Here is a 24320-nt window from a genome sequence, read left to right on the forward strand (position 1 = left end):
AATTTTTGAAATGTTTATTTAAAATATTCACTATATGGAATTTAGGAGGATGGCAATGACGACCCTGTATGCAAGACAGGAAAAAAGACACAGATGTGTATACCAGACTTTTGGACTCAGAGGGAGAGGGAGAGGGTGGGATGATTTGGGAGAATGGGAATTATAACATGTATACTGTCATGTAAGAATTGAATAGCCAGTCCATGTCTGACATACGGTGCAGCTTGCTTGGGGCTGGTGCATGGGGATGACCCAGAGAGATGTTGTGGGGAGGGAGGTGGGAGGGGGGTTCATGTTTGGGAACGCATGTAAGAATTAAAGATTTTAAAATTTAAAAAAAAATAAAAAATTTAAAAAAAAAATAATAAAAAAAATAAAAAAAAAATTCTCTAAAGAGGTAATTGCAACTGAAAGGCTATAAGGTCAAACATTATATAAAGTCCAACTTCTCAAAATTGTTCAATATTTGTGAGGGAAAACAAATACTTGTACAAGTCATTTTCTGCACTCAAGTGGAAATTTTTGAGAGTCGAGACTAGATGGTTACCTGGTTTGCCTTGGTTACCTGGTGATATGAAGAATGAACGTACCAAGTTAGGGAACTTGGGAGGTGAGATAGATTTGGGATCAGCAGGATGACTTTAGTTTGAGAATACAGTGTTGCTATCCCATGGGGCCATGGGAAAAGGGTGTGAAGCTCAGGACAGAGACTTGGACATGCAGCTAGACACTGTTGGTTTGCATGTGACAGTCAGTAGCGTGGGAATGAATGAGATCACTCCAAGAAGCAAATGAGGACAGAACCCTGGTGACCACCCACATTTAAGGGATGAACTCAGAAACCAGTCCCTCAAGGACAGGCTGAGAAACCTTCAAAGCATTAAGAATATCAGGGAAATGCATTGTTATGGAAGTTGGTGAAGAAGGATACTTAAAGCAGAAGGACTTGAACCCTTGTACTAAGTGGCAGATACCAAGAGAGATAAGGACGGAAAAGTATCCATTGGATTTCACCATCAGGAAGTTTTCATTTCACAGTCAGTAAGTGCAGCCTTGGCAGAAAAGACTTGAGGAAAGACTACAAGGTGAGTAAGAGGACAGAGAATATGGAAGCGACTCTTTCAGAAAACTTGGTAGTAAAGTGAAGCAGGGTTGTACAGCTAGAGCTAGAAGACCAGACAGGGGACTTCCCTAGGGGTCCAGTGTCTAAGACTGCATGCTGTCAACACAGGGGGACCAGTTCAGTTCCTGGTCGGAGAACTAGATCCCACATGTTGCAACTAAGAATTTGCATGCAACAACTAAGACCCGGCACAGTCAAATAGATAAGTAAATAAATATAAAAAAAAAAAAAAAAGAAGACCAGACAGGGCCAAAGAAAGGGTTTGTTAGGAGACTGAGAGGATGAATCCAGAGACTTGGCGCTTATTCTATAGAGTTGGTAAAGAATGTATATGAAATAAAGCATGCAGTTTTTAGCTGAGTGTCTGGGTATACTATGAAGTGATCAGTCAATGTTAACGTAAAAAAATCTGGACAGATAAGAGATATAGAGCAAGACTCCTGAGGAGACAAAGAGATGGAATTTGGGCAGCAAATAGAAGGTTCATTAAAGCAGCCATAGGCTGATTCATGTTGATGTATGGCAGAAACCAACACAACATTGTAAAGCAATTATCCTTCAATTAAAAATAAACCAATATTTTGAGAAAAGGAGGTATGCTATTTCCATAGAAAGGAGAGGAGGCGAGGCAGGTAATGGAGCAAGTACAGATCAATGTCTTGATGAAAAGGACAGAACACTGAGGACAGATGGTCCCATTTGATCTTGAAAGCTTCTGCAAAAGAGATATGGTCATCTCCTGTGAAGGAAGGAATAGATTCAGGGTAGGACCTTGTATAGGAGGATGAAGGCTGGGAGTGGATGGGGAGTGACTGAGAGAGATACTGGCTCAGGACATGTTGTATGGAAGACCCAGTGGAGACCAGAGATCATTACTGCATGACTGTCTATTAGCACCAAGCTGCATAATTTGGTGGTTATTTTCCTAAAAAAGAGATGTTTTGTGTTTTGGTAGTAGGGCCAAAACAGTTTTGTGAGTAGAAGTAATAAATGTAAACAGAGAGAAGGTTGGGATTCTGTCTGAAGAACGTGCTTGATATCCAAAGGGGACAAGGGCAGGGTTGAGATGAGGGTCATGAGGTCCAAGCTGGAGGGAAGAAAGTATAGAGAGAGATGGAAAGAGATATCTAGCAGTAACATAGCAAGGGTAAATCCCTGGATGCTTTAATGAAGTGAGTGAATACAGAATGTGGAAGAGGGTGAGCAAAAAAGTAGAAAGATGCAACTCGTGGTCAGGGTGGAAAACAGAACGCTGAGCAGAGAAGAAGTTCTCCATGATGACAAAAGCAGAAGAGCGTTTTGAGTGTAGAAAACTTGTTGGAATGGGAGTAAGCCAAATTGGAGTAAAGAAGTGATGTCCAGAAAATGTGAGGCTTGAGCGGCACATGAACTACTGTGACCATATGTACATATGTACACTGGGGTATGGGGAAGGCCCAACAGCTTTAGGGTCTTCCCCCTGGGCAATTGATCTTTACATGTGTGTCTTCTGCTGTCCCGTCAACTGACATACCTCCTTGATGAGCTCATTAATTAAAATACCTTCTAGTTTAATATCATTAGAGAAAGATAGTTGAGCAATGTCACTGGTTACAAAAACATGAGACCCTCACTCTACATCCTTAAACTGCCTTGAGTGCCCTGACTAGTATCACTAGGTCTTTTTTTTTTTCCAACTACTCAAACCAATTCTTTGATTAACAGATTTATTGTTTGTTTTATAATTTAAATTTCAATATTGGCAAACCATACTAGCTTGAACTCAGAGGTGAATATTCTCTGGAATTTAAGATGAGCCTGTGTGGTAGATCTTTCTCATCTTTCATGATCTCAAAATCATGACTTCCTGATGAATGCCCTAAACGCATATTTTACAACTCATCTTGGAAATAGGAAGCTTGCTCCCAGGGTTCGCCTCCTTTCTCTAAGCCCCCTTGTGGCAGTGAGGTGTATCTTTTCTACCCCTATGCTTTGCATAAGGCTCCTAGACTTTCTGGAATAAAAGAGGGGATCCACAGAGGGAGATCGATGGAGATATGAGCTTTCATTGTGCCAAATGTAAACATTCTAGATGTATGGAACTACATAAAAATTTTATGTATATATACACATCTGCGTTTGTGTATATCTATGTGTCGGTATAAGTACGTATCTTTAATCTCTTGTAAATTATAAGTCATACAGAGTGAAGTAAGTCAGAAAAACAAACGTCATGTATTAACGCATACATGTGAAATCTAGAAAAATGGTATGCTGCTGCTGCTGCTAAGTCACTTCAGTCGTGTCCAACTCTGTGCGACCCCATAGACAGCAGCCCACCAGGCTCCCCCGTCCCTGGGATTCTCCAGGCAAGAACACTGGAGTGGATTGCCATTTCCTTCTCCAGTGCATGAAAGTGAAAAGTGAAAGTGAAGTCGCTCAGTCGTGTCTGACCCTCAGCGACCACCATGGACTGCAGCCTTCCAGGCTCCTCCGTCCATGGGATTTTCCAGGCAAGAGTACTGGAGGTATAGATAATCTTATTTGTAAAGCAGAAATAGAGACACAGATGTAGAGAACAAATGTATGGATACCAAGGGGGGAAAGGAGGATGGCATGAAGTGGGAGATTGGGATTGACGTACATACACTACTATGCATAAAATAGATAAATAATGAGACCCTACTGTATAGCACGTGGAACTCTACCCAGTGCTCTGTGGTGACCTAAATGGGAAGGAAGTCCAAAAAAGAGGGGATAAATGTACAGGTATGGCTGATTTGCTTTGCTGTACAGTAGAAATTAATACATTGTAAAGCAATTATACTCCACCAGAAATTAATTTTTTTTTAAGTCATGCATTAAGTCACTGGACTCCAGTACAGCTCAGGGTGATTATTAAATGACCGTTGGGGTTTTGTACGCCCTAGTTTATCTCCTTGTCCCCACCTCTCGGGTGCTTGGTTTTCATCAGTCATCAGCAGCCCTTCTCTGAGCTTCAGGAACCGTAAAGCTTTGACGTGAACAGAGAAGCATGCTTCTGCCTACCTCTGGTTTTCAGCACCAGAAATTCTGTGTCTAACACCTGTTTTCAATCTTCTGCTCCATTTCTCAAATCTTATTATATCTCTGCCTTTTCACACTTTGTAGTCTCTCTCTAATATTTGTTTGTAAAATACTAACTCATTTGTATTTCTATAATTACTGTGATTTTTTGTCTTCTCGTCTGTAGTGGTTTCTTCCTTCTGGCAGCCTCTAACTACTGTTCTGCTACACAATGGCACAGCATGTGAGATGATCCCTTATTTTAGGAGCAACCAGGCAGCTTTCTTGATAGTCAAGATAAAATTATGTTTCTAGAACCAGAACATTCTCTTTCTCATGAGATAACTAGTCTTCAGTTTCTTGACTTACTGAATTCTAACAGTTCCCATTTTCAAATGAGTATCTTTCCTTGCTACTGTGAAATTTAGTAACTTTGTGTTCCAGGATATGACTCAGGCCTCTTACAGGTATCTGTTTATCTATACGATATGCCTCTGTAGTAATAAGATATCATTTTTTCACAGACAAGGAAAAGAGACAAAAATGTTCTGAAACGCTCAGAAAATACATGGGGGAAAGTATACCTTAAAATTTCCTGTAATGGGAAATTCCCTTTAAATTGTGGATCTGGGTTTGTCACCCTAAGTTTCAGCATTATGCATGCATCTGTGAAATATTTCTCTTCCTTCATAAATGATGATAGAGCTGTCTTAGATAATTCCCTTAAAGAGAGGTTGTTCCAAAAGCAACTTTAGATCAGAACTTTTGTACATTATACAAATTTTAAAGACCAACAAACCAATGTCCTACCCCTATATAGGGGGAGGTAAGGGTACATGGAATACAGAGGTGAGGGATTAAAAGGTACAAATATTAACTATAAAATAAGCTACAAGGAATATAGTCAATATTTTATAGTAACTATACACAGAGTATAATCTTTAAAACTTCTGAATCACTGTACTATATACCTGTAACTTACATACCATTGTACATCAACTATCCTTCAATAAAATAAAAAAAAAAGAAGAAGCAAATAATGATGGTGGCACAGATAACAATCCAAGTATTTTTAGGACACACTTGGGGTACATGTGGTAGGACTGAAGATTTCTAGATGAAACAGCCAGGTTGGCTTTTTTCTGGCATCCCTTTAAGTGTAATTTGTTTTAAAATGTATGTTCTCATACAGAATAGGTAACTAATGAGAACCTACAGTTTGGCTCAGGGAACCACACTGAAAGCTCTGTGGTGACCTAAATGGGAAGGAAATCCAGAAAAGAGGGGATATATGTATACACGTGGCTGATTCACTTTGCTGAACAGCAGAAACTAACACAGCATTGTAAAGCTGCTATACTCCAATAAAAATTCATAAGAATAAAATAAAATGCACATTCTCAGAAGGCAAAGCTTTGTGTTCAAGTGTGTTGTTGTGGCGACCCACATTTTGCTTACTGTTGTTGTTGTTTGGTTGTTAAGTCATGTCTGACTCTTTTGAGACCCAATGGACTCTAGCCTGCCAGGCTCCTGGCATGGAGCCATGGGATTTTCCAAGCAAGAAAACTAAAATGGGTTGCCATCTCCTTCTCCACGGGATCTTCTGAGACCAGGGATCAAACCCCCATCTCCTGTACTAGCAGGCAGATTCTTTACCACTGAGCCACCAGGGAAGCCCTTTGCTTACTGTAGTATTTATTAAATATGACATGCACTAGAATGCCAAGAAGCACTATCGAAGCAAAAAGGATACCTTTCAAATAATTAGCCCTTGGAGGAAAGTGCTGCCCATCTATCTAGATCCACTGGGGAATTTAGGGGCCAACAAGATAATATAGAAAAGGTCAGAGAACAGCCAGGGTCTCCAAGCTGCATGTCCTGCCCTCAGAGACCCATAGAAGTCACGTCAGACACTGCCCAGCGTCCAGACATCCACAGATGGTGGCTATCACGAGGGGACTGACTCACACTATGGATTACAGCACTTAACAAAGCAAACAGGATTAGATGTTTAGACAATAGGCAGAAAGCGGTTCTATAGTTCACTGACTATAAATATAAAGGAACAGTTCATTATTTATAGCAATCTTATCGACATAGAAGGAAGATAGAGCAAATTTTTATTGGTCAATTTAATCCAATGCTCCCACACTACTACTAAGTCAAAAGACCCATCAGCTTCAAAAGGACTAACGCAGAGGGACTGAAACTGACCTTTTAAAAATGATGATTGATCTAAAATATGACACGTATGAACTATAGCTACAAAACAGAAACAGGCTCACAGACATAGAGAACAGACTGATGGTGGCCAAGGAAGGGGAGCGGGGGCCGGGGAGGACCGGGAGTTTTGGATTAGCAGATGTGCAAACTTCTGGAAACAGGATGGGTAAACAAGGTCTGCTGTGTAACACAGGGAGCAATACTCAATATCCTGTGATAAAGCATCATGGAAAAGAATGTGAAAAAAGAATATATATGTATAATGGAGTCATTTTGCTATACAGCAGAAATGAACACAAATTGTAAAGCAACTCTACTTCAATAAAATTAATTTAGAAAAATGACAACCAAGGGATTTCCCTGGTCCAGTGGCTAAGACTCCGTGCTCCCAATGCAGGAGGCCCAGGTTTGATCCCTGGTCAGGAACCTAGATCCCCCATGCCACTACTAAAGATCCTACATGTTACAATTAAGACCCAGTGCAGCCAAATAAATACTAAAAGAAATAAATATTTTTTAAAGATGTCTACTGCATCACATGCCCTTCATTTTAAAACCAACCAATTTTAGTTTCAGAACATTTTACTTGTACGAAGATTCCTATCGTTTTACTATTTTAATCCCAAATAGTCATTGATTTTACTTGCTAGAAAACAAAAATAGGAGAGACAGAGAGACTGAGATCTGAAGAATGGGTTCACTAAGTGAGGTATTTTAGAATGGAGAGCTGGATACAAATTCAGGATAAAGTTATTTGATGAAATGCTAAAATGGCCGTTTATTCAAACTGGCACATCTGATTAGAAGCTATCTTTAATGCAGGCTTGCCAGGCATCATCATAAATATCACAGGCTAGGAATTTCTGTGTGCATGGAATAAAAATCCTCTTCCTAGTAGACAGGATAATATCTTTAGCATCACCACGCAATATTTATTAAGGGTGTTTTCTCAATGGAAGATGGTATCTTTACGACAACACAATAGGTTTATGAGTAGGAAAAAGTTTAAAGCATTCTGAATGTTGTAAACGTGAAACCAGTGCCATATAATGAATTACCATTTTCTCACAGGGTGCGACTTCTGGTGGATGAGGGCTACGAGGACCGAATTCTGATGGCACATGACATACATACGAAGAATCGGCTGACGAAATACGGAGGTCACGGCTATTCCCATATCCTTACCAACATTGTTCCTAAAATGTTGCTGAGGGGGATAACTGAGGGTACACTTGATAAGATACTGATCGAGAACCCCAAGCAATGGCTAACTTTCAAATAGGATGGTTGTTACGAATTCACACCTTGAATGTAAAGCTTGCCCGGGAACAGAGTGATTTCAAACCCACTGTGAGATATTACTCAGATCCACAAAGGACTAATGACAGAATATTTCCTTTTTATGAGAAGTAGGAGACTTTGCCTTCTCAGAAACTGGCTATTCCATCTGTACCTTTAGGGAGTTGCAGAGCCTAATTAAGCCCTATTGTTTTTCCTTCACAAAATAAATACAAAAGTAGCCATTTCCAAATGATGATTTACAGTTTAGATCCCCTGAGTAGAGTTTTGCTTCCTTTTGTTTTGTTTTCTTAATCCATCAGCAGCACTCCTTGAGAAAATTTAAACTGTTTTTAGTTAAATTACCCCCATCTGGAGGAATCTAATGTTTCTTGTAAAATTGATGATTCTACTAATTATCCTGCTGTTCTTTAATTAATGCTTAATGAATAATATCCCACTTTAAAATAGCTTCTGCAGCAAAGGAAGCTAAATTTTGAGACATTTATTTTAACAATACTATAATACAATAACCAATTCACAACAGTAAAAATATTGTGGAAGGTTAATTATATCTGTTCACCTATCTTCATATACTTAAAATAAATCAGTTTTGTTGCCTGTGCCTTTCTGGTATCCAGTTTTCCTATATTTTCTTGTGATTCGAAAAATTTATATAGGGGGATATGAACACACAGCATAGTATTCTATTATAAAAATTCAATCATAAAAGTCAAAATATATTACATAATATAGTTTAATGAATCATTACATTTATAATAACAAAGGCCACAATTTAATTAATTAATAATATAGAATGCAAAAAAAGAGAAATGTTTGCCTTATATATATTTTCCCTTTATTTTCTTTACCTTTCATTTGTCTTTCCTTGAGCCTGAACAGGAAATAATGCTTATTTATCTGAAGAAAAGGTCAGATCTATTAGAAATGACAGTCTGATTCTAGAGCCAAATTTTAAAAAGGTATCCAGACCTGATGTTTAGTGTAAACAAAACATTTTTTGAAACTCTTAGTTGATACATACTGCTGTTTATAAACTAATCTTTTGGTTGAATCCTTCACTATACTATTTGCTACCTAAAAAAGAAAAGTCTCCAAACCCTTACTGCTAATTCCTCTTCGATAAATACATATTGTTAAATGGAAATAAAATCCACTGCAACTCCTTTATAATTTATCTTACATATTAGAAAGGTCAAATAGAGTTAGTCATTAGTGTTGATAAAGGGGCTAAGTGTTGCTAATCATGTAAACCACGAGAGTTACTCAGACCAAGGCATTTAAACCAAGCAAACAGCACTTGCAGATGGGAACACCAGGCGTAACTCATTCAGAAAGTTGAGGTTCGTGAAATAAAAGGTATTTCTGTGGATCAAGGATGATCAAGCTTTCTGTGTATTAGAACAGAAAGCACCCAAGAGGAAGGAGCCAGGAGAGCAAACTAATTCCTTTAAATGAACAAATGCAAATGCCCTTCACCAGTAAAAGAGACAGATTTTTCAGTCTCTGTTTTTGAAATCTAGTTGTCAAAGAGTCTTCAAAGGCAACTGAGAGTGGAACAGATTTTTCATTGTAATAGTGGAAGTGGTCTGAGAGTTAGGATATATCAACATGCATTTCAAATCTTTTTCTTAGAATAAAGAGATGGCTTTTGGCAGTGTATTTTAAACAGAGAGGATTTGCACTACTCTCAAAATCTACCTTACTGTCAGCTTCAGGCCACTTGAGAAACAAAAATTGATCATTCAAATGCATATGATTCATAAACACTGCAAAGGACAGCTACTTCATCTCTGCAGTCCTAACAGTAACAGTCACAGAATGCAGTGAAAGTATTGATTGGCATATGGTAATAAAGAAGCCATAGGCTTAACTTACAGACATGTGATTTCTGGGGCATTTTAACCTGATAAAATTTAATTTTCGGGATCACTCTTTGAAGTCATCTGAATGATTTTGCTACGGCATATATTTTTGTCTTCCAAAATATATTTCAATCCAAAATAAGTCAAGTAATTTATGCAAGTTTGTGTTTGTGCCTACATGTACATATTTTTAAATTAAATTTTTGGGTCTATATAGCCACTGTACCTATGGTCTGAAGCCATATATATATTTCATCTAACATATATATATATACATACACATATATATATGTAGCAGGTATTTGTATAAAATATATACACTTTGTTGTCATATTAGTTATATGTGAAATGGTTTGTTTTGAAATAACCTCAGGCCACGACCTGTTGTAACTATTTGAAGGCCTTATTTAGTGTTCCCTCGGTGATGCATGCAGCAGTGCAAATTAAACCTATGTGCATTGGGTTATGAATAATCTTTTGTTTCAAAGAAGGCAAAAGCCTCTGTCTGATTTAACACCAAAGAATAAATTTCTCTGACTTGTCCAAGTAAACCTAAACACATTCTATTGACAAACTGGACACAGGGGATTTTTTTAAATACCATACATAATTACACGTTTACACACTTAGAGGGTAATCCTATGATACAAGTTCAATCTCTATTTTTAAGGACTATCACCCAAAGAGAAAAGAAGATTCCTAAGTCAAAGGAAATGTGGAAAATGACCATAGGCTTGGGAATTCCCTCAAATCCAGAAAATTCCAGGTTAAGGCTTGAAGTTGAATCATTCCCAGGTCTAAGCTAAAGTTAACAAGAATACAAGGCAAACAATTTCTTTGGGGACAAAGCAGCATTGTGTCAATGAGACCCTCTCCTGCAGGGTAAAAGTCATTCTTCCCCACACTGTAAATGGACCCCGAGTTTCATAATTAGCAGATAAACTCACAGGAACCAAAGCTGACATATGGATAAAAGCAGTGAGATCACAGTACACCAAAGTATCATATATATCGAAGAAATAATTCAGTGTCTTAGATTTTTCTATAAAAATTTGTGATCTATATATAGGACTTCATTCACATGGACACTAACAATAAGGAGTATTTGCTTTGGCGGTAGTGGATCACACATCTGCTTATCTTGATTTTAATATATTTTTTTTTACATCATGTTCTGAGTACACAGATGTGAGTCAGGTAGCATTTGAATCCCCCACATCATATACACAGCTGAGGTGCCCCGCATCCGGCATCCCCCGGGGTCCTCGGTTCACTGACGTTAGCCACATGAATCCAAGGTCTGAACTCAGAGCAAAAAGCTTAGTTTTTGCACAATCAGTCAGCATAGATAATAAATCCAGAAAATGTGCTGTATTTGTTGTTGTTGCCTCCGTGGGCTTTCCCGCCATCTAACTTGATGTAGACTTCATCTCCTGGCTCCAGATGAAGGACCACACTGTTACTCGCGTAGTCGTAATTCTGATCCGCATCTTGGGCAATTGCGCTGGCGCGCACCTGTGTGAAACAGACAAGAATTAGAATCTGCAAAAGAGATTTTCTTTTTTTTTTTTTTTTTTTGCCATTCACACAGCACCATAAATAGACCGGCCATCAGGGCCCTGAATTTAGCACAGCCAAGTCCACCTTGGCCTTGGGGCTTTATGAGGATATCTTTGCAACGATTTCAACTACGCTATTGGAAAACAGAAAATAGTGCTTTTCTGATGGTCATTGCAGCAGTGTTTTTTTTTTTTTTTCAACTATATGTGGTAAACAATGCATACCAATCTCTTCTCTTCCTAAATCAGGACTTTTCTAATTCCTTGTATCTCTATACCCAATCACTTCCTGAAATGGCAGTTGTTTTTTGCATTTTAATTTAAACCAAGCAGCAGTATTCTAACCAGTTGTCTATGAGTACAGAAGTTCAAACCAAACTTCAGTTGGTCCCTCTGATGATTAGAAAACTGAGATTCATGGTATGTACAGACTCAGAGAAATCTGACTCTTCTAACTCTACTATCCAGAAAGAAGAAAAGAAGAAATCTTTTTGATTTGGGGCTTTCAAAATCTAATTCAAGGAAAAGCCTCTGTACCTGAATCAAACATTATTGGTTTAAAAGTTTTCATAGCTCTTATTTCTATTTGTGCCTTTTTATCACTTACTTATGGATACTTAAACTATTTAATTTCAATACATCTAAAACTTACAGAAGGAACAACATTCCCATGATTTGATGTCTCTAAAATTTCTAGAATTTTTGAATGATCTCATGGAATACCCTTTTATATTTAGGTGATTCTAAATGTGTGGTTTGCTCTGAGGATGGAGGTTTGCTTATATTCCACTCAGGTTGAGCCTGTGATCTCATTAGAGAGCTGACAGACACTTGCAAACAGTCCAATTCCCCATCATATCAAGTAATATGGACATTCTGTCACATTCTCAACTCCAATTAGGCTTCACATTCATTTAGTTGTATTTTGAGTCTACCTTGGAAAAAAAATTTTTCAATAGGCAGACTTGTACTTGATTTATTTCAGTAAAACATCTACTTTGTGGCTTGTTTCTATTCCACTGTAATGATATTTCCCCAAATAACACAGCGAGTGATTTAGTGGTTTTGTAAACCTGTACTATGTAATAATGCATGACTTGGGGTGCAATATGTGGGATTTTATCACTTGGCAAAATGAGAGAAATGAGACATAAGTCAAGCATTTCCATTCCTTTCTTTCAAAATTTAAATGATAGGTTTTCAAATTAAATTTTCATGTGGTATGTTCTCACAGTAATGCTGAAATGTTAAAAAAGGAGAAGGCTCTTTGACACTGCTGAACTTGTAATTCGAGTAGTATTTTAAGCATTTCTTTCTGGATATCATATGGCAAAAGGAAAACAGGGCTTAAAGATTTAGAATCATTTAACACTGTGCTAATTGACACTAATATAGTGAAAGCAATATATAATTATGCTGAGAAGCACTGATTCAAATGTATACACCACTTTAGTGAAGTCATCTGTTTTGAACATTAATAAAAATACAACTTAATGTCATAATATTTCTTAGAAATTAATCCATTAGATTATAGGAGGTGGATGCTTTGATTCACTAATTTCTTCTAGTCATTACATTCCCAGGAGAAAATAATCTACAAGGAGGACAGCATTCTTAGGACTTGATTTTTTTTTTAATGTGTGGATTTTTAATGAGTGAGAAAAATTAAAATACAAAATAATAGCTAGCCATATTAGTAATATATGAATTATCAACCTATAATAGGTTTCTCTCCTAATAATCAGCCACACATTTTTATTTAGCACTTTACGTATTTAGTATGAAATTCTATGGGTATTGTGCTTTAACACTGTTTTCTTCATGAGAGCATTTGAGAATTTGATCAAAATCAGTTGATTTAGAGATAACAGTCTTAAACACATAAATAACGTAATTTTGTTCTATTGCATTATGGGGTCTAACCACAAACCCATGTAAATGTTACCATTTTTATTCAGTAGGTGTTACCATGAAAATCTGCAAATGCATTAGGGTGATCCCACAGACTGGAAGGTTACCCAGGTTACCCTTACAGTTTTCACTTCCTTTGTTGGATAAAGCCAGTGTGATTGCTTTTTAATGAAAGTGATTCTCTAAGATTTTAACCTGTACTGTACCATAATACTCTCCCAATTAAATACGTGCCATATTCTAGTGTACTTTGCTGGATTTTTGTATGCCTGCTCACCTGATCATACTATGAAGGTATAATGGAACTTGAAATTTCAAGCTCTAATATCCTGCCCAGCAACTTCCAACAATTCTTCCTTTAACCCATCAAACTATTGAGGAAAGTGATGTATCTACCCTGGAGACTATTTTCAGGTTCCAAAATGTGTACTGATTTCAGCATTTTCTCTGAGAGTTTGATCCATTCTTTTCTTTGCCCCATATACCCATTTCTACCTAAATGTACTCTAATATCTTTTCATCTTGTAAGTTAACTATTTAGATTCTGCTGATCTTTAGTGCATGTTTCACAGCCCCTAAAAAGATAATTAACTTGACACTTCATGAATCTTGCTAATAAATTAATACCAGTCCACAAACTGTCCATTATTTCCAATATATCTCATATTTACTGGTGCCATGACTAATAAATTCTTACAGTAAAAATGGATCTTTAATTATTTTATACTTCTTATCTTAAGCCAGTTTTATTTTTTATTACAGTAGCTTATTATTATTTTTCTTTCCAGAAAATTAGAGTAGCTTATTATAGTGGTATTATAGTGACTGGATTCAAATAGCTGCACTTTTTATTCAGGATACAAACTTAAAAAAAAAATTCCTGTCTCTGTTAAAGCTATTTGAGTCCAACTTTTGCCTTTAATATGCACTGTCATGGGCTTTTAACACATGGTAAGATTAAATTTAGGTTGATGGTTTCATGGGGAATATGAGAATCATGGTCCTTTTAGTTCTCTGTTTGTGAGGATATAATAGGTTATGTTGCCTTAGCATTATCTTATTAGTGAGGGTTTATCATTAGAGACAATATTTATGGTAACATTTGCTAATTTAATTAATTGCTACTGATGCTCTCATAATTTCATTTTCATTGTACTTCTGTGGAATCATAAACAAAAGGTTAAGTGGTGTATCAGGTTAATTTACTGGCCTTTGATGTTTCCATCTGTGATTCTGCATTCAAACACAAAGCATAAATAAAATGGCTCTCATATGGTTACGGTCCAGAGGCATTCCTCTATCCTAGAGTGAACTGCTTTTTTAGTTTAATTTTTTGTGCTTCTCAAATCTGCTTAATCCATAGAACATTACACTGACATGGATCTCTTGAGTTTCTGTTTTATGAAAACAAATTAGGTCAGCTCAGAAGAGGGTACTGCTGTCTAAGAAGTGATCAGACAAGAGTAAAATTGAAAATCAAGGATCAACTCTTTCTTTAATATTAATTAAAAAAAGATTTTGTAAGATTTGTCATTTGTAATGCCTGCAGACCAGACTTTACAAAATAGTTCTATTCTGGAGATAGAATTTCTTAACACTAATATTGTAATAACCATTTTGCAAAACAGTCCTTGCTGAACTCGAAAATGTATTGTTTGCTACGGTATTTGTTTTTCTGAATAACTTGTTGCTCACCTTTTATAGAAGCAGCAGCTTAATAATGCCAATGAAAAGCATTATACATTATCAGGTCAGCTGTTTTGCCTTTTTTTTTTTTCCTGATCCTCACAGAATGCATATCCTAGGATGATATAAAGAAACCTTCTACACTCCAAACAATGAAATAATTTTAAAAAACAAACTGCACATGGAACACATATATGGCATGGTTTTCCTGGAATCTAAATCTGGCCTCAGCGTCAACATTTAACCTAATTTAAATGTACTGCTCCCCAGCTTTTCATGCAATTGCAATTTCCAGAGACTTAGAGATGTGTGCTTTTATACTCTGGCTGAAACAACTTGAATCTTTTTTTTAATTTGAATTAATACCTCTAAAAACAACCTCTTCAGCCTGACAGTATTTGCTAGACTTAATCTTTGAGTCAGAAGGCAGCCAAAATGTAAATAAATGGGTGCCTCATCACTGCCTACTGAGGGGCTGTTCACAAATCATTTTGTTAGGGTGACACAATAGCTCTATTTTGGTTACAATGAGTCATGCCATTTTTAGCCATTTACCTATAACGAAGCCACTGCTCTGTGAATAATTTTTATTTATCTTAATATTATTTTCATGCATAATAACTATAATAAACAACCCTGTCAGTGCCTCCTGGTGGCCATTTTTCCTCTTTTTTGTTCTATCCGACCTTAGGGTCCCTTAAGCCAGTTACTTCTGAATTCCTTTAGAAGTGAGGGGTGATAGGAATGAGAACGAAAGGATATTCCGCCCTTTCTCTTATTTATTTAGAGCATTTGTGTTTCACTTTGGAAGAATTCTGACACTGTGAATTGTGTGTTTGGAATAAATTCTGGTTTAATGTGGCTTAATAGAAACCAGGGTTATAGCTAGTAAGGTCTCAATTCAAGGGACAAGCGACCTGAAGCCTGAGAATCCTTGTTATATCCCAGTTGGCCCTCGCAGGATCATGGGGAGCCGGGTGGAGGGGGGACTCTGTGCCACCGGAGAAGCAAAGTTCAACCCAAGAACTCAGCCCAGACTGCAGGCTGCAAGGCCTCCCTCAGCGGCTGCTGATTTACCGTGTGCTGAGGGTCTGATTACACCCTGAGGTAGATACAAATATGATTTTCTTCCCCTGACTAAGAGATCAGACACACTTCGGTTTTGCAATGACTGCGAATTTCTCAAGGCATCGGGAAAGTGGCCCCAGCCTAACACCGCAGACCAGTGGCCCTTGGAGCAGCGCGCAACGGCTTGGCTCAGGGGAGCAAGTCGTCTGGCCGAGGGCTAACCTGAGGCTATTTCACAGTCCAGGCCAAGGCCACCGCTGCTTGTGAGGGAAAGGTTGGGTTGGAGAGACCCTCACGAAGGCGCCCTGGGGCTCGCTGGCAGGGAGGCTCATCGCCCCGGGGTTGGGTTGGGCCACCAGCTTCCTGACCACCCGCATATGCCTCCTCCGGCTCCAGCCAGTGGAGTTTGGGCTGTGTGTTTGGGAGCGTGTTTTACGGCACAAACCCAGGATTCTCAACTTTTCCTTTTGTTAGCAGCACTTATTGCCTCTCCCCCTTCTTCAGCTGAAATCTAAACCAGAGTTTTGCATCTCGAATTTGACTACTTGTGAGTTTATCTGGGCCTGGCGACCGCGGATCCCGTGGTCCTGCCTTGGCCCGGGGTGCGCCCTGGGCTCGGACTCAGTCCTCCGCGCCCCTTCTATTTTTTCCTTTGGGCCCAGGTCTTTCTCCCTCGGGTTTGTCACGCTGGCACGCCCACTTCTGGCTCCCCTAGCCCTCCCAATTCCCGGCAAAACCTGACAGTGACCCCACGCTGGTGAGCATCCCACAGCCGGGGCGCGCGGTGGGGGGAGGGGGGCGTGTCGCTTTCTCCTCCGGGACTGCCCGAGGTGCACGAACTGTCCCGGGACCGAATCCTGCTTCCCGCTTCTTAGGGTCCCGCGCACCGAGCGCAGGTGCCCGGGCTGGGGAGCCACCCTCGCCCGGCCTCCGGGAGCTCTTCGGTGTACGACCCCCGCCTCCCCAAGGTGGAGACAGCATTCTCCCTCGCTCTAAGCTCCCGGGAGCGGGAGCTGCCGCGCCCTTCCTCCGAGGGCTCCCACCCCCCATTTCCGGGGTCTCCTCCCTCTTGCCTGCACCTTCCCGCGCGCCCTCCCCGCCCTACGCCTGCTCTCACCTGGTTGTTTTTGCAGAGATCAGCCCACATGCTGGTGCCATCCCCTCCTCGCATCAGAACGTGGTAGGTGAAGAAGTAGATACCCGGGATGGAGCAGGTGAACTTGCCCGTGGTGGGATCGTAGTGGTTCCCGAGGTTGGTGACCACGTCGTCGAACTTGAGCACCTCGTAGCCTTCGTGCTGCCGCTTGAGGCCGGCGTAGAAGGCGATCTTGGGCACCGTGCTGTAGGTGGCGGCGCTGATGGCCCCGGCTGCGTTCAGGCCCGGCGCCCCCGGCGGGCCCGGCAGGCCTTGGCGGCCGGGCTCGCCCTTCTCGCCCGGGGGGCCCACGGGGCCCGGCGGCCCGGGCTCACCCGGGGGTCCCCGCGGGCCCGCCTTCCCCGGCCTGCCGGCCTCGCCTTTGGGGCCCTGGATGAAGGTGGGCAGGGACTGCATGAGGCCGCGGTCGGGCGTGGCGGCCGTGCTGGGCGCCTTGGTGCCCCCATAGGGGTCGCAGACCATGCGGCAGGTGCCCAGCATCTCGTAGTGCGCCGACGTGCCGGCCGAGCTCACCAGCACCGGGATGAGGATCACCAGCAGCAGCACCATCACCACCCCCAGCGCCCCGGCTGCAATCAGGCGCCTCCTGCTGCCCACCAGCCGGCTCAGCGCGGGGCGATCCTCTTGTCTGCTTTTGGACAAAATTTTGAAGGTTGGGCGGGGACCTCCTCAGAGCCGAAAACAACCCCCTGCGAACCCCAAGTCCCCTGGGCGGGCGCGAGCCGGCCGCTCCTCGCGGGCTCTGGCTCTCCCCCCAGCTGAGGCTGCGGCTGGGGAGGGAGCTCGGACGCCAAGTGACTTGAGCTGAAGTCCCGAGCTGGGGGTGCGGGTGGGGGTGGGGGCAGGGGGAGGGGTGCGCAGGGCGCCCTCTCGCCTCCCGCGAGCCCCTCGCACCTGTGGCTGCCGGGGCGCCGGCGCGGCCGCCCTGAGTGCAGAGCAGCCGCCGCCTCTCGCGCTCGCCCGGGCCGCTCACACTTTTATGCCGCCGCCTGCGATCGACTTTTCCGTTTTTGCCGACTGCGCCAGTTCGCACCAACTTTCCGTCTGAAGTTGCCTTTTTCTGCCTCCTTCTCTTCTTTCGCTCGCTGGGATCGCCCTTCTCCTGCCTTTTCTTTCTTTTTTTTTTTTTTTTCCCCTCCTCGGCAACCACCAGAACTCTAATAGATGCGCATCCCCAAAACCCCGCGCACCGGCCGCACGAGCTAGGGCCCGGCGCCCCCCGGATGAGTGGAGCGGTGGCGCTGGGCACCAGTGGCGGCTCGGAGAGGCTCCAGGCTGGATCGGAGGAGCTGGCGAGCAGTGGCGAGCGCCTCACGGCCAGGAGCGGAGCAAGAGAGAGACTGAACGCAGAATTCTGCCTGGGTACCACCTGCCAGGAGAAGAGGAGGCTGACAAACGCGCGCCGGAGCAATTTATAGGCACCCAAGGCGCAGAGGAAGGGGAGCCGCTTTGGCATCTCATTGCGGCATCTGCTCTGCTCATCCCACTCAAAGAGAGTTTGGCATTACTCTGACAATGTGGGATTTTTCCCCCCCTCGGTCTCTCTCTCTCTTTTTTTTTTTTTTTCCTTCTCTGCACATGGATGAACAGTGAGATTCTGAATACTCCCTTGCTGAACTCAGGCGATGGCAGCGCTCTCCCTGGACATATGGGGTGGGGGGTGGGGGGAGGTGAGACAGATGTACAGGAGGAGCCTTCAGAACTCAAGGGTCACACCTAAGTCCTCTATTTCCCCACTGCCTGCAGCCCCAGTTGGAAGGTGCAGTTGAAGGTTGAATGGAGGGTGGCTGGGTTGACAGTATTTCTCTAATGGCTCACCCACAATCGGCGCTTCAGGTGTTTTGGTTTTTTTTTCCTTTCTCAAAATGCCACTTTTAACATAAGGAGGGCCCTTTAGAATTTTCCAGATGGCAGATGTGATTTTTTTTTAACCTTATGATTTTCCTCACCAGCCTTCCAAAGTGAAATAAGATGTTACCCAAAAAACAGTAAGGTGTGTTGAAAAGCCAAAGGACCTTTCTCAAGGATTTTAAATGAACATGCCCACCACATAAAAGGGGGCAGGGGGGCTCTTTTGACAAATGCTGCAAATGGTGAGTACAGACAGGCACTCTGATTATAGGCCTACAATTCTAGCAACCTTTCAGGAGATTCAGCCATGGACCTAAGTTGCATTTACTTAAAGGTAGTACATGCATGAGAAATAATCACTCATCAGGATGCCTTCAGAAGTCTTGAGAGAAAGCAGACAGCGTTCACAAAAGTACTGGACAAGATCTTTTCCTAAGACACAGAGAGAGCCCTGCAAGTCAAGCACATTTCCTGCATGTGTCTTGGGGGAGGGGAAAAATGGGCAAAATATGAGAAAGAAGAGCTCCCATTTGTGATGGCAAGCAGAAGGACCAACCTGAATTTATAATATTAATGGAAAGCCCCTCCACAGTAGATATTAAGCAAGTTATCCCACCGACAAATACATAAGACACACAAGAACGACTTTAAATAAACAAGTAGAATTGATTCGTAAATCATACTTCTGCATTCAGGAGCAACGGATGTCAATCAAACGTGGGTGACATTTGCTTGTCAATACAGGGATGATGGCTGGGAAGACGGTGACTTATTACATCGGGGCGAGAATTGAAATGAGAAGCAGAAACAAGTAAGATTGCACAACCAGCAAACAATAGCCTCCCAGGTGACCATCAGGGGCCTGTGATCTGGTCTGTGGGTTCCACAGCATGGATGGACATCCTCTCCTCTCTGCTTTCTGCCTACCCCCATCCCACCCCACCAGTTCAGTTCTTTCTCTCCTCCTCCTCTATTTCAGAACAAAATAAGGTCAAATGAGGAGGCAGAAGGAAACAAAGATTCATTGATTCTTCTAAGAGAAATGTCAGCGGTTCGTCAGGTCTTTCCTGGGAGAATCAACATTAAAGCATTGGGCAGTGGGGGGCATCCTAGCCCAGGTCTCCCTACTCCCCAGGATCACGCCTTCTGGCTGCTGACATGGCCCCTCCTCCTGCTAGTGGGACACAGTCCTTCTCATTTCTCAAACCTTTCACTTTTATTTGAAGGGGTTGATTTTATAAACATCTGTCTTTACATTGGACATAGTTACACATACATTTCACACTGTTTATGTTCACATGAGCTGCCTTATTTTTTCATATGTTTAAGCAACAAACACATAGTTCTCTCCAGGCAACAGTAAATATTTTCCTAACATCTCTTCTGGGTTGCTTCTCAAAGTTACCTTTCTTTGTGGGGTGGAGAGGAGTGAGGGACAAAATGTGGTGTCAGCAGTAGCAGGTAATGTATTAATGAAATAAGTTCTTCCCTGGTACACCAAATTATCAGATGTCATCCGAGTTCTTTATTGCGAAGAAGAGTTGAGTAGGGGAATAAAAGCAAAGTTGTTTTTTTTTTTTTTTAAGGGAGAATTGTATAAATAAATTCTCATCAAAAACATGAATATATTGGGTTTGGTCAAAAAGTTTGTGTGGGTTTTCCTGTAACACCTTATGGACTGGAACGAACTTTTTGGCCAATCCAATACATGGCTGAATACTTATCCCATAGAGGAACCCATCAAGGATGAAACAGTAGAGTTAAAAGGGACCCTGGAAAGCTGTTTTCTACTTGCTCACTTGGCAGATGGTGAGACTGACCCATAGAAATCCATCCAGTGTTTGCTGGTACACTTCCCTCTGCATGGTAGTATGGACACATTCTGGCCCAGCCCAAGACCTCCGGTACTGTTCCTAGTAATTCAGGCTTTCCTCCTACTTTCTCTAATGCCAAGGCAGAGCTTGATTTTTGCAAATGAGGGCTTTAATATCTCAAAGTTCTGCTGAGATGTGGACTGGTGCTCAATTGCCATGTCATCCTTCATAAGAAGTGCACCTTCTCTGAGTTCACACGGCTGACCCTAGCCTTTCCCTTGAGTGCACACACCTGGGCAGTGCATGGACATTTGCTTTTTAATGAAGGAAGTTTAAATGCTCCTTCTCTTTCCTTTCCTCTATAAATCATATATCAATACTTAGGGAGAAGCTTCTTTTCTCAAGATTTTCAGGGATACCTGTGTGGTAGATGAACTCATGGCTGATTTCTGCCACTTACCACTGCTTCAATTTTTCAGAAGTTTCTCTGGAGAGTTACTCACGCTTCAGCCCTTATTCTGACAGTTTGAATAAACCATCTGATATAGCATATTACTCATCATCTTTATATGTTTATAATAATAGAAAATGTGTCAATTGAAAAAAAATATTTGCTTCTTTTCAGTCCTCATCAGAGAATCAAGTTGTATCTCATAATTGATACTAGTTTTGGAAGCAGGCCCTAGAATTTCATTTTCACAGGACTTCCCAGTCATTTCTCAAGAAAACACTAGGCTCCATCTTCCCATTCCTATAGCACCTGGGTCTTTGGAGCCATTAAATAATAAAGTCAAATGCCCATGATCTGGACTTGCGATAATCCTGTGATTTTCACCTTCCCCACATCATTTCTGTCTCTTTTGCAGAACTGAGCAGATCCTCAACCCACAACTCCCACACGGATGTGTGTGGCCATCCATTAATCTTTATTGAGCGCTCACTGCCAGCATAGCCCTGCACCAGGCTCATCTGAGGCAGATAAATATTTAGTCATGAGAATAATTTTCAAATCCAGCAGCACTTCAGCAGAAATAGCATTTCTTATAACAGTGGGGAAGAAAAATAATGAATTCACGAACCCAAGGGCTAAAGAAATAGATATTAAAAATGCAAAAAAATAATAATAATAATAATTGGGGCTGGATCAGCTATTGATCTTTAATTTCTGGGTCTTCATATTGTATTTTAGGACACACACTCCTCTGATTGAAGAATTGGAGGTTTCCAGCCAGACAGAGTCTGCTACAAGTTATACAGGGAAGCTCTGGAAACAGAAGGGTCTTAACTTGACTCTTGTGCTGTGTTCAGTCACTTCAGTTGTGTCCCACTCTTTGCAACCCTGTGGACTGTAGCCCATCAGGCTCCTTTGTCCATGGAATTTTCCAGGTAAGAATACTGGAGCAGGCTGCCATTTCTTACTCCAGGGGATCTTCCCGACCCAGGGATTGAACTCACGTCTTCTGCACTGGCAGGCAGACTCTTTACCACTGAGCCACCTGGGAAGCCCAGTGAATCTTAGCTTCCTCATTTAGTAGCTAGGGAAGTTACTTGTAATCTTCCTGAGGCTTAATTTCCTTTTCTATGAAACACCTAAATCAGGATTGTGGTGAAGATAGAGTTAATGTATCTAATTACAATGATACTCAATGCCCAGTGAGAAGCCAGTAAATGTCAATTTTTATCTTAGTACTGGATTGGCCAGAAAGTTCATCTGGATTTTTCTGTTTCATCTTAGGGAAAAACCCAAATGAACATTTTGGCCAACCCAATATATTGTAAGCCTACTGAGGAGTGTGTGTATGTCTATGAATTGGATGTAGAATACAAGGCTCTCAAGGGAGTTAAAGCTAAAGAACCAGACTTCAGAAACACTGTATCAAATGAGCAATGAGTAATACAGACTTAGATAAAATGAGAAAGAATATAGAAGTTGTCCAGGAGAGCAGCCTTCTATAATATAAAACAAAGCAAGACAAAACTCAAAACAAGCATCACTTTACTCTTCAAAGGAAGAAAAAACCTTATAGCAGTTTGAATTCACTGCAGTTTGCCAGGCCAAGTTTTTACATTTAAAACCTAGGACTTGCCAAGGTGGCTCTAGTGGTAAAGAACCTGCCTGCCACTGCAGGAGACCTAAGAGATGCAGGTTAGATCTCTGGGTCAGGAAGATTCCCTGGAGGAGGGCATGGCAATCCATTCCAGTATTCTTGCCTGGAGAATTCCATGGACAGAGGAGCCTGGCGGGCTATGGTCTATAGAGTTGCAAAAGAATCAGGCATGACTGAAGGGACTTAGCCCAGCACAACACAGCATCAGAATATGCTTTTTGTCCCCTTTTTTTTTGAAAGTTCTCCAAATCTGAAGTAGCAAGTGTATTTAAAAATCACTGAGGTAGTTATTTAGGACCTGAGCCTCTGGATGGTGATTCTCAACAATGCAGACAAATTAGAGAGGGTGGCTTTGAACAGACAGCCAAAAGAGCCATCCCTCTGCTGCAGACCTAAATCAGAACCACATGCAGGAGAGGATTTCCAACACTCACCCTCCATAGAAGATAGTGAGCAGAACAGCTAGCTTGGCAGATCTACTGTCAGAAAATGATTGAATAGCCAGATGGAGACCGTAACTAACACATTATGTAAGACTCTGTTACAATACTCGGTTTCAAGTTGGCCTTGAATTCTTGCTCTGTCCATCCAGAGAAGGATGAAATCTCTAGTATGGATATGATATTTCCTACTTGCTTGCCTTGGGTCAAATTTTTGGTCCCTACGACTCTACTTAACGTAGAAATGAAGGGAAATATTACAAAGACTGAGATCTAAGAAACTGGCAAGTCCTCCTAAGCTGTGCCCAGGATAACTCAGTCATGCAGGGTAGATGGATGAATTCAAGAAACTAAAGGCACTTATTTACAAAACAGAAACAGACTTATAGATATTGAAAACAGACTTATGGTTACCCAAAGGGAAACATGGGGGGACATAAATCAGGAACTTGGGATGAACATACACACCCCACTATATATATAGATAACTAACCAGGACCTACTATGTAGCACCGAGAACTCTCCTCAACATTCTGGGATAACCTATATGAGGAAAGAATCTAGGAAAGAATGAATAGATATATATGCATAACTGAGTCACTCTTCTACACACCTGAAACTAACAAAACACTGTAAATCAACTATATGCTAAAATATTTGAAATAAAGAAAGAAACTAAAAGCGGGAAACTTCTAGCAGAAGATGTATCCTGGGGACACAGTTGAGAAGCTGTGCAACAGACAGATGAACTGACAGGCAGCAATAAGAACCGGGGTGGTCTTGATGTTTTGTTATAAAAAATCTAAACCATTAGGCATTCTGAGAAGAGAGGTTACAGAGAGCTCCCAAAGGAACCAGACCCAGGCAAGAGCAGCCAATATTCTAGAAACTAGCTCAGAGAGTAATTAGGCTGCAGGAGGCATGAGCATCAAGTGAGGTGAACATGGTCCCACTCCCCACTCCCACTCCTCCCAGAGTAACTGACCTTCAAAAGGGAACAATATGTATGTGCTATGAAGAACTACTGTGTCCCTTGGGTATTTGTACATCAACAGACATATCAGCTTTTCCGTGATGCAGGCAATCTCCTGGGAATAGTCTTAAACAGTGTAAAAATAGATTTAATTTGAAACTAAAATAAATTGTGAAGGTAGTTTAGATTTGTAATAAGCTCAAAGGAAGAAAATCCAAAA

The 24320-nt window shown here is 41.3% G+C and overlaps 2 protein-coding genes across 4 annotated transcripts in view; one reads left to right on the top strand and one right to left on the bottom strand.

The window, feature by feature from the left end:
- PTER (phosphotriesterase related) overlaps positions 1-8284 on the top strand; it is a 77962-nt gene extending 69678 nt beyond the window's left edge. For all 3 annotated transcript variants that reach the window (XM_005687976.3, XM_018057151.1, XM_005687975.3), the window contains exon 5: positions 7442-8284. In XM_005687976.3, coding sequence (XP_005688033.1) covers positions 7442-7652 — 211 coding nt within the window. In that variant the 3' untranslated portion in view covers positions 7653-8284. The remainder of the gene's footprint in view (positions 1-7441) is intronic.
- On the bottom strand, positions 8388-18427 carry C1QL3 (complement C1q like 3). Its single transcript, XM_005688053.3, has 2 exons — positions 16876-18427; positions 8388-11049 (listed from the first exon to the last, which is right to left on the bottom strand). Exons 1-2 carry the CDS (start codon positions 17461-17463, stop codon positions 10870-10872), a joined length of 768 nt encoding a protein of 255 aa, XP_005688110.3. The 5' UTR covers positions 17464-18427; the 3' UTR covers positions 8388-10869.

This window comes from Capra hircus, chromosome 13 (genome assembly GCF_001704415.2).
Source record: "Capra hircus breed San Clemente chromosome 13, ASM170441v1, whole genome shotgun sequence".
NCBI classification, from domain to species: Eukaryota; Metazoa; Chordata; class Mammalia; order Artiodactyla; family Bovidae; genus Capra; species Capra hircus.

Excerpts from the sequence above, each read along its gene's own strand:
- C1QL3 (XM_005688053.3), bottom strand. The coding sequence starts at position 17,463 with ATGGTGCTGCTGCTGGTGATCCTCATCCCGGTGCTGGTGAGCTCGGCC. Across the intron at positions 11,050-16,875 it reads ATCTCTGCAAAAACAACCAG|GTGCGCGCCAGCGCAATTGC; the intron begins GTGAGAGCAGGC and ends TGTTTCACACAG.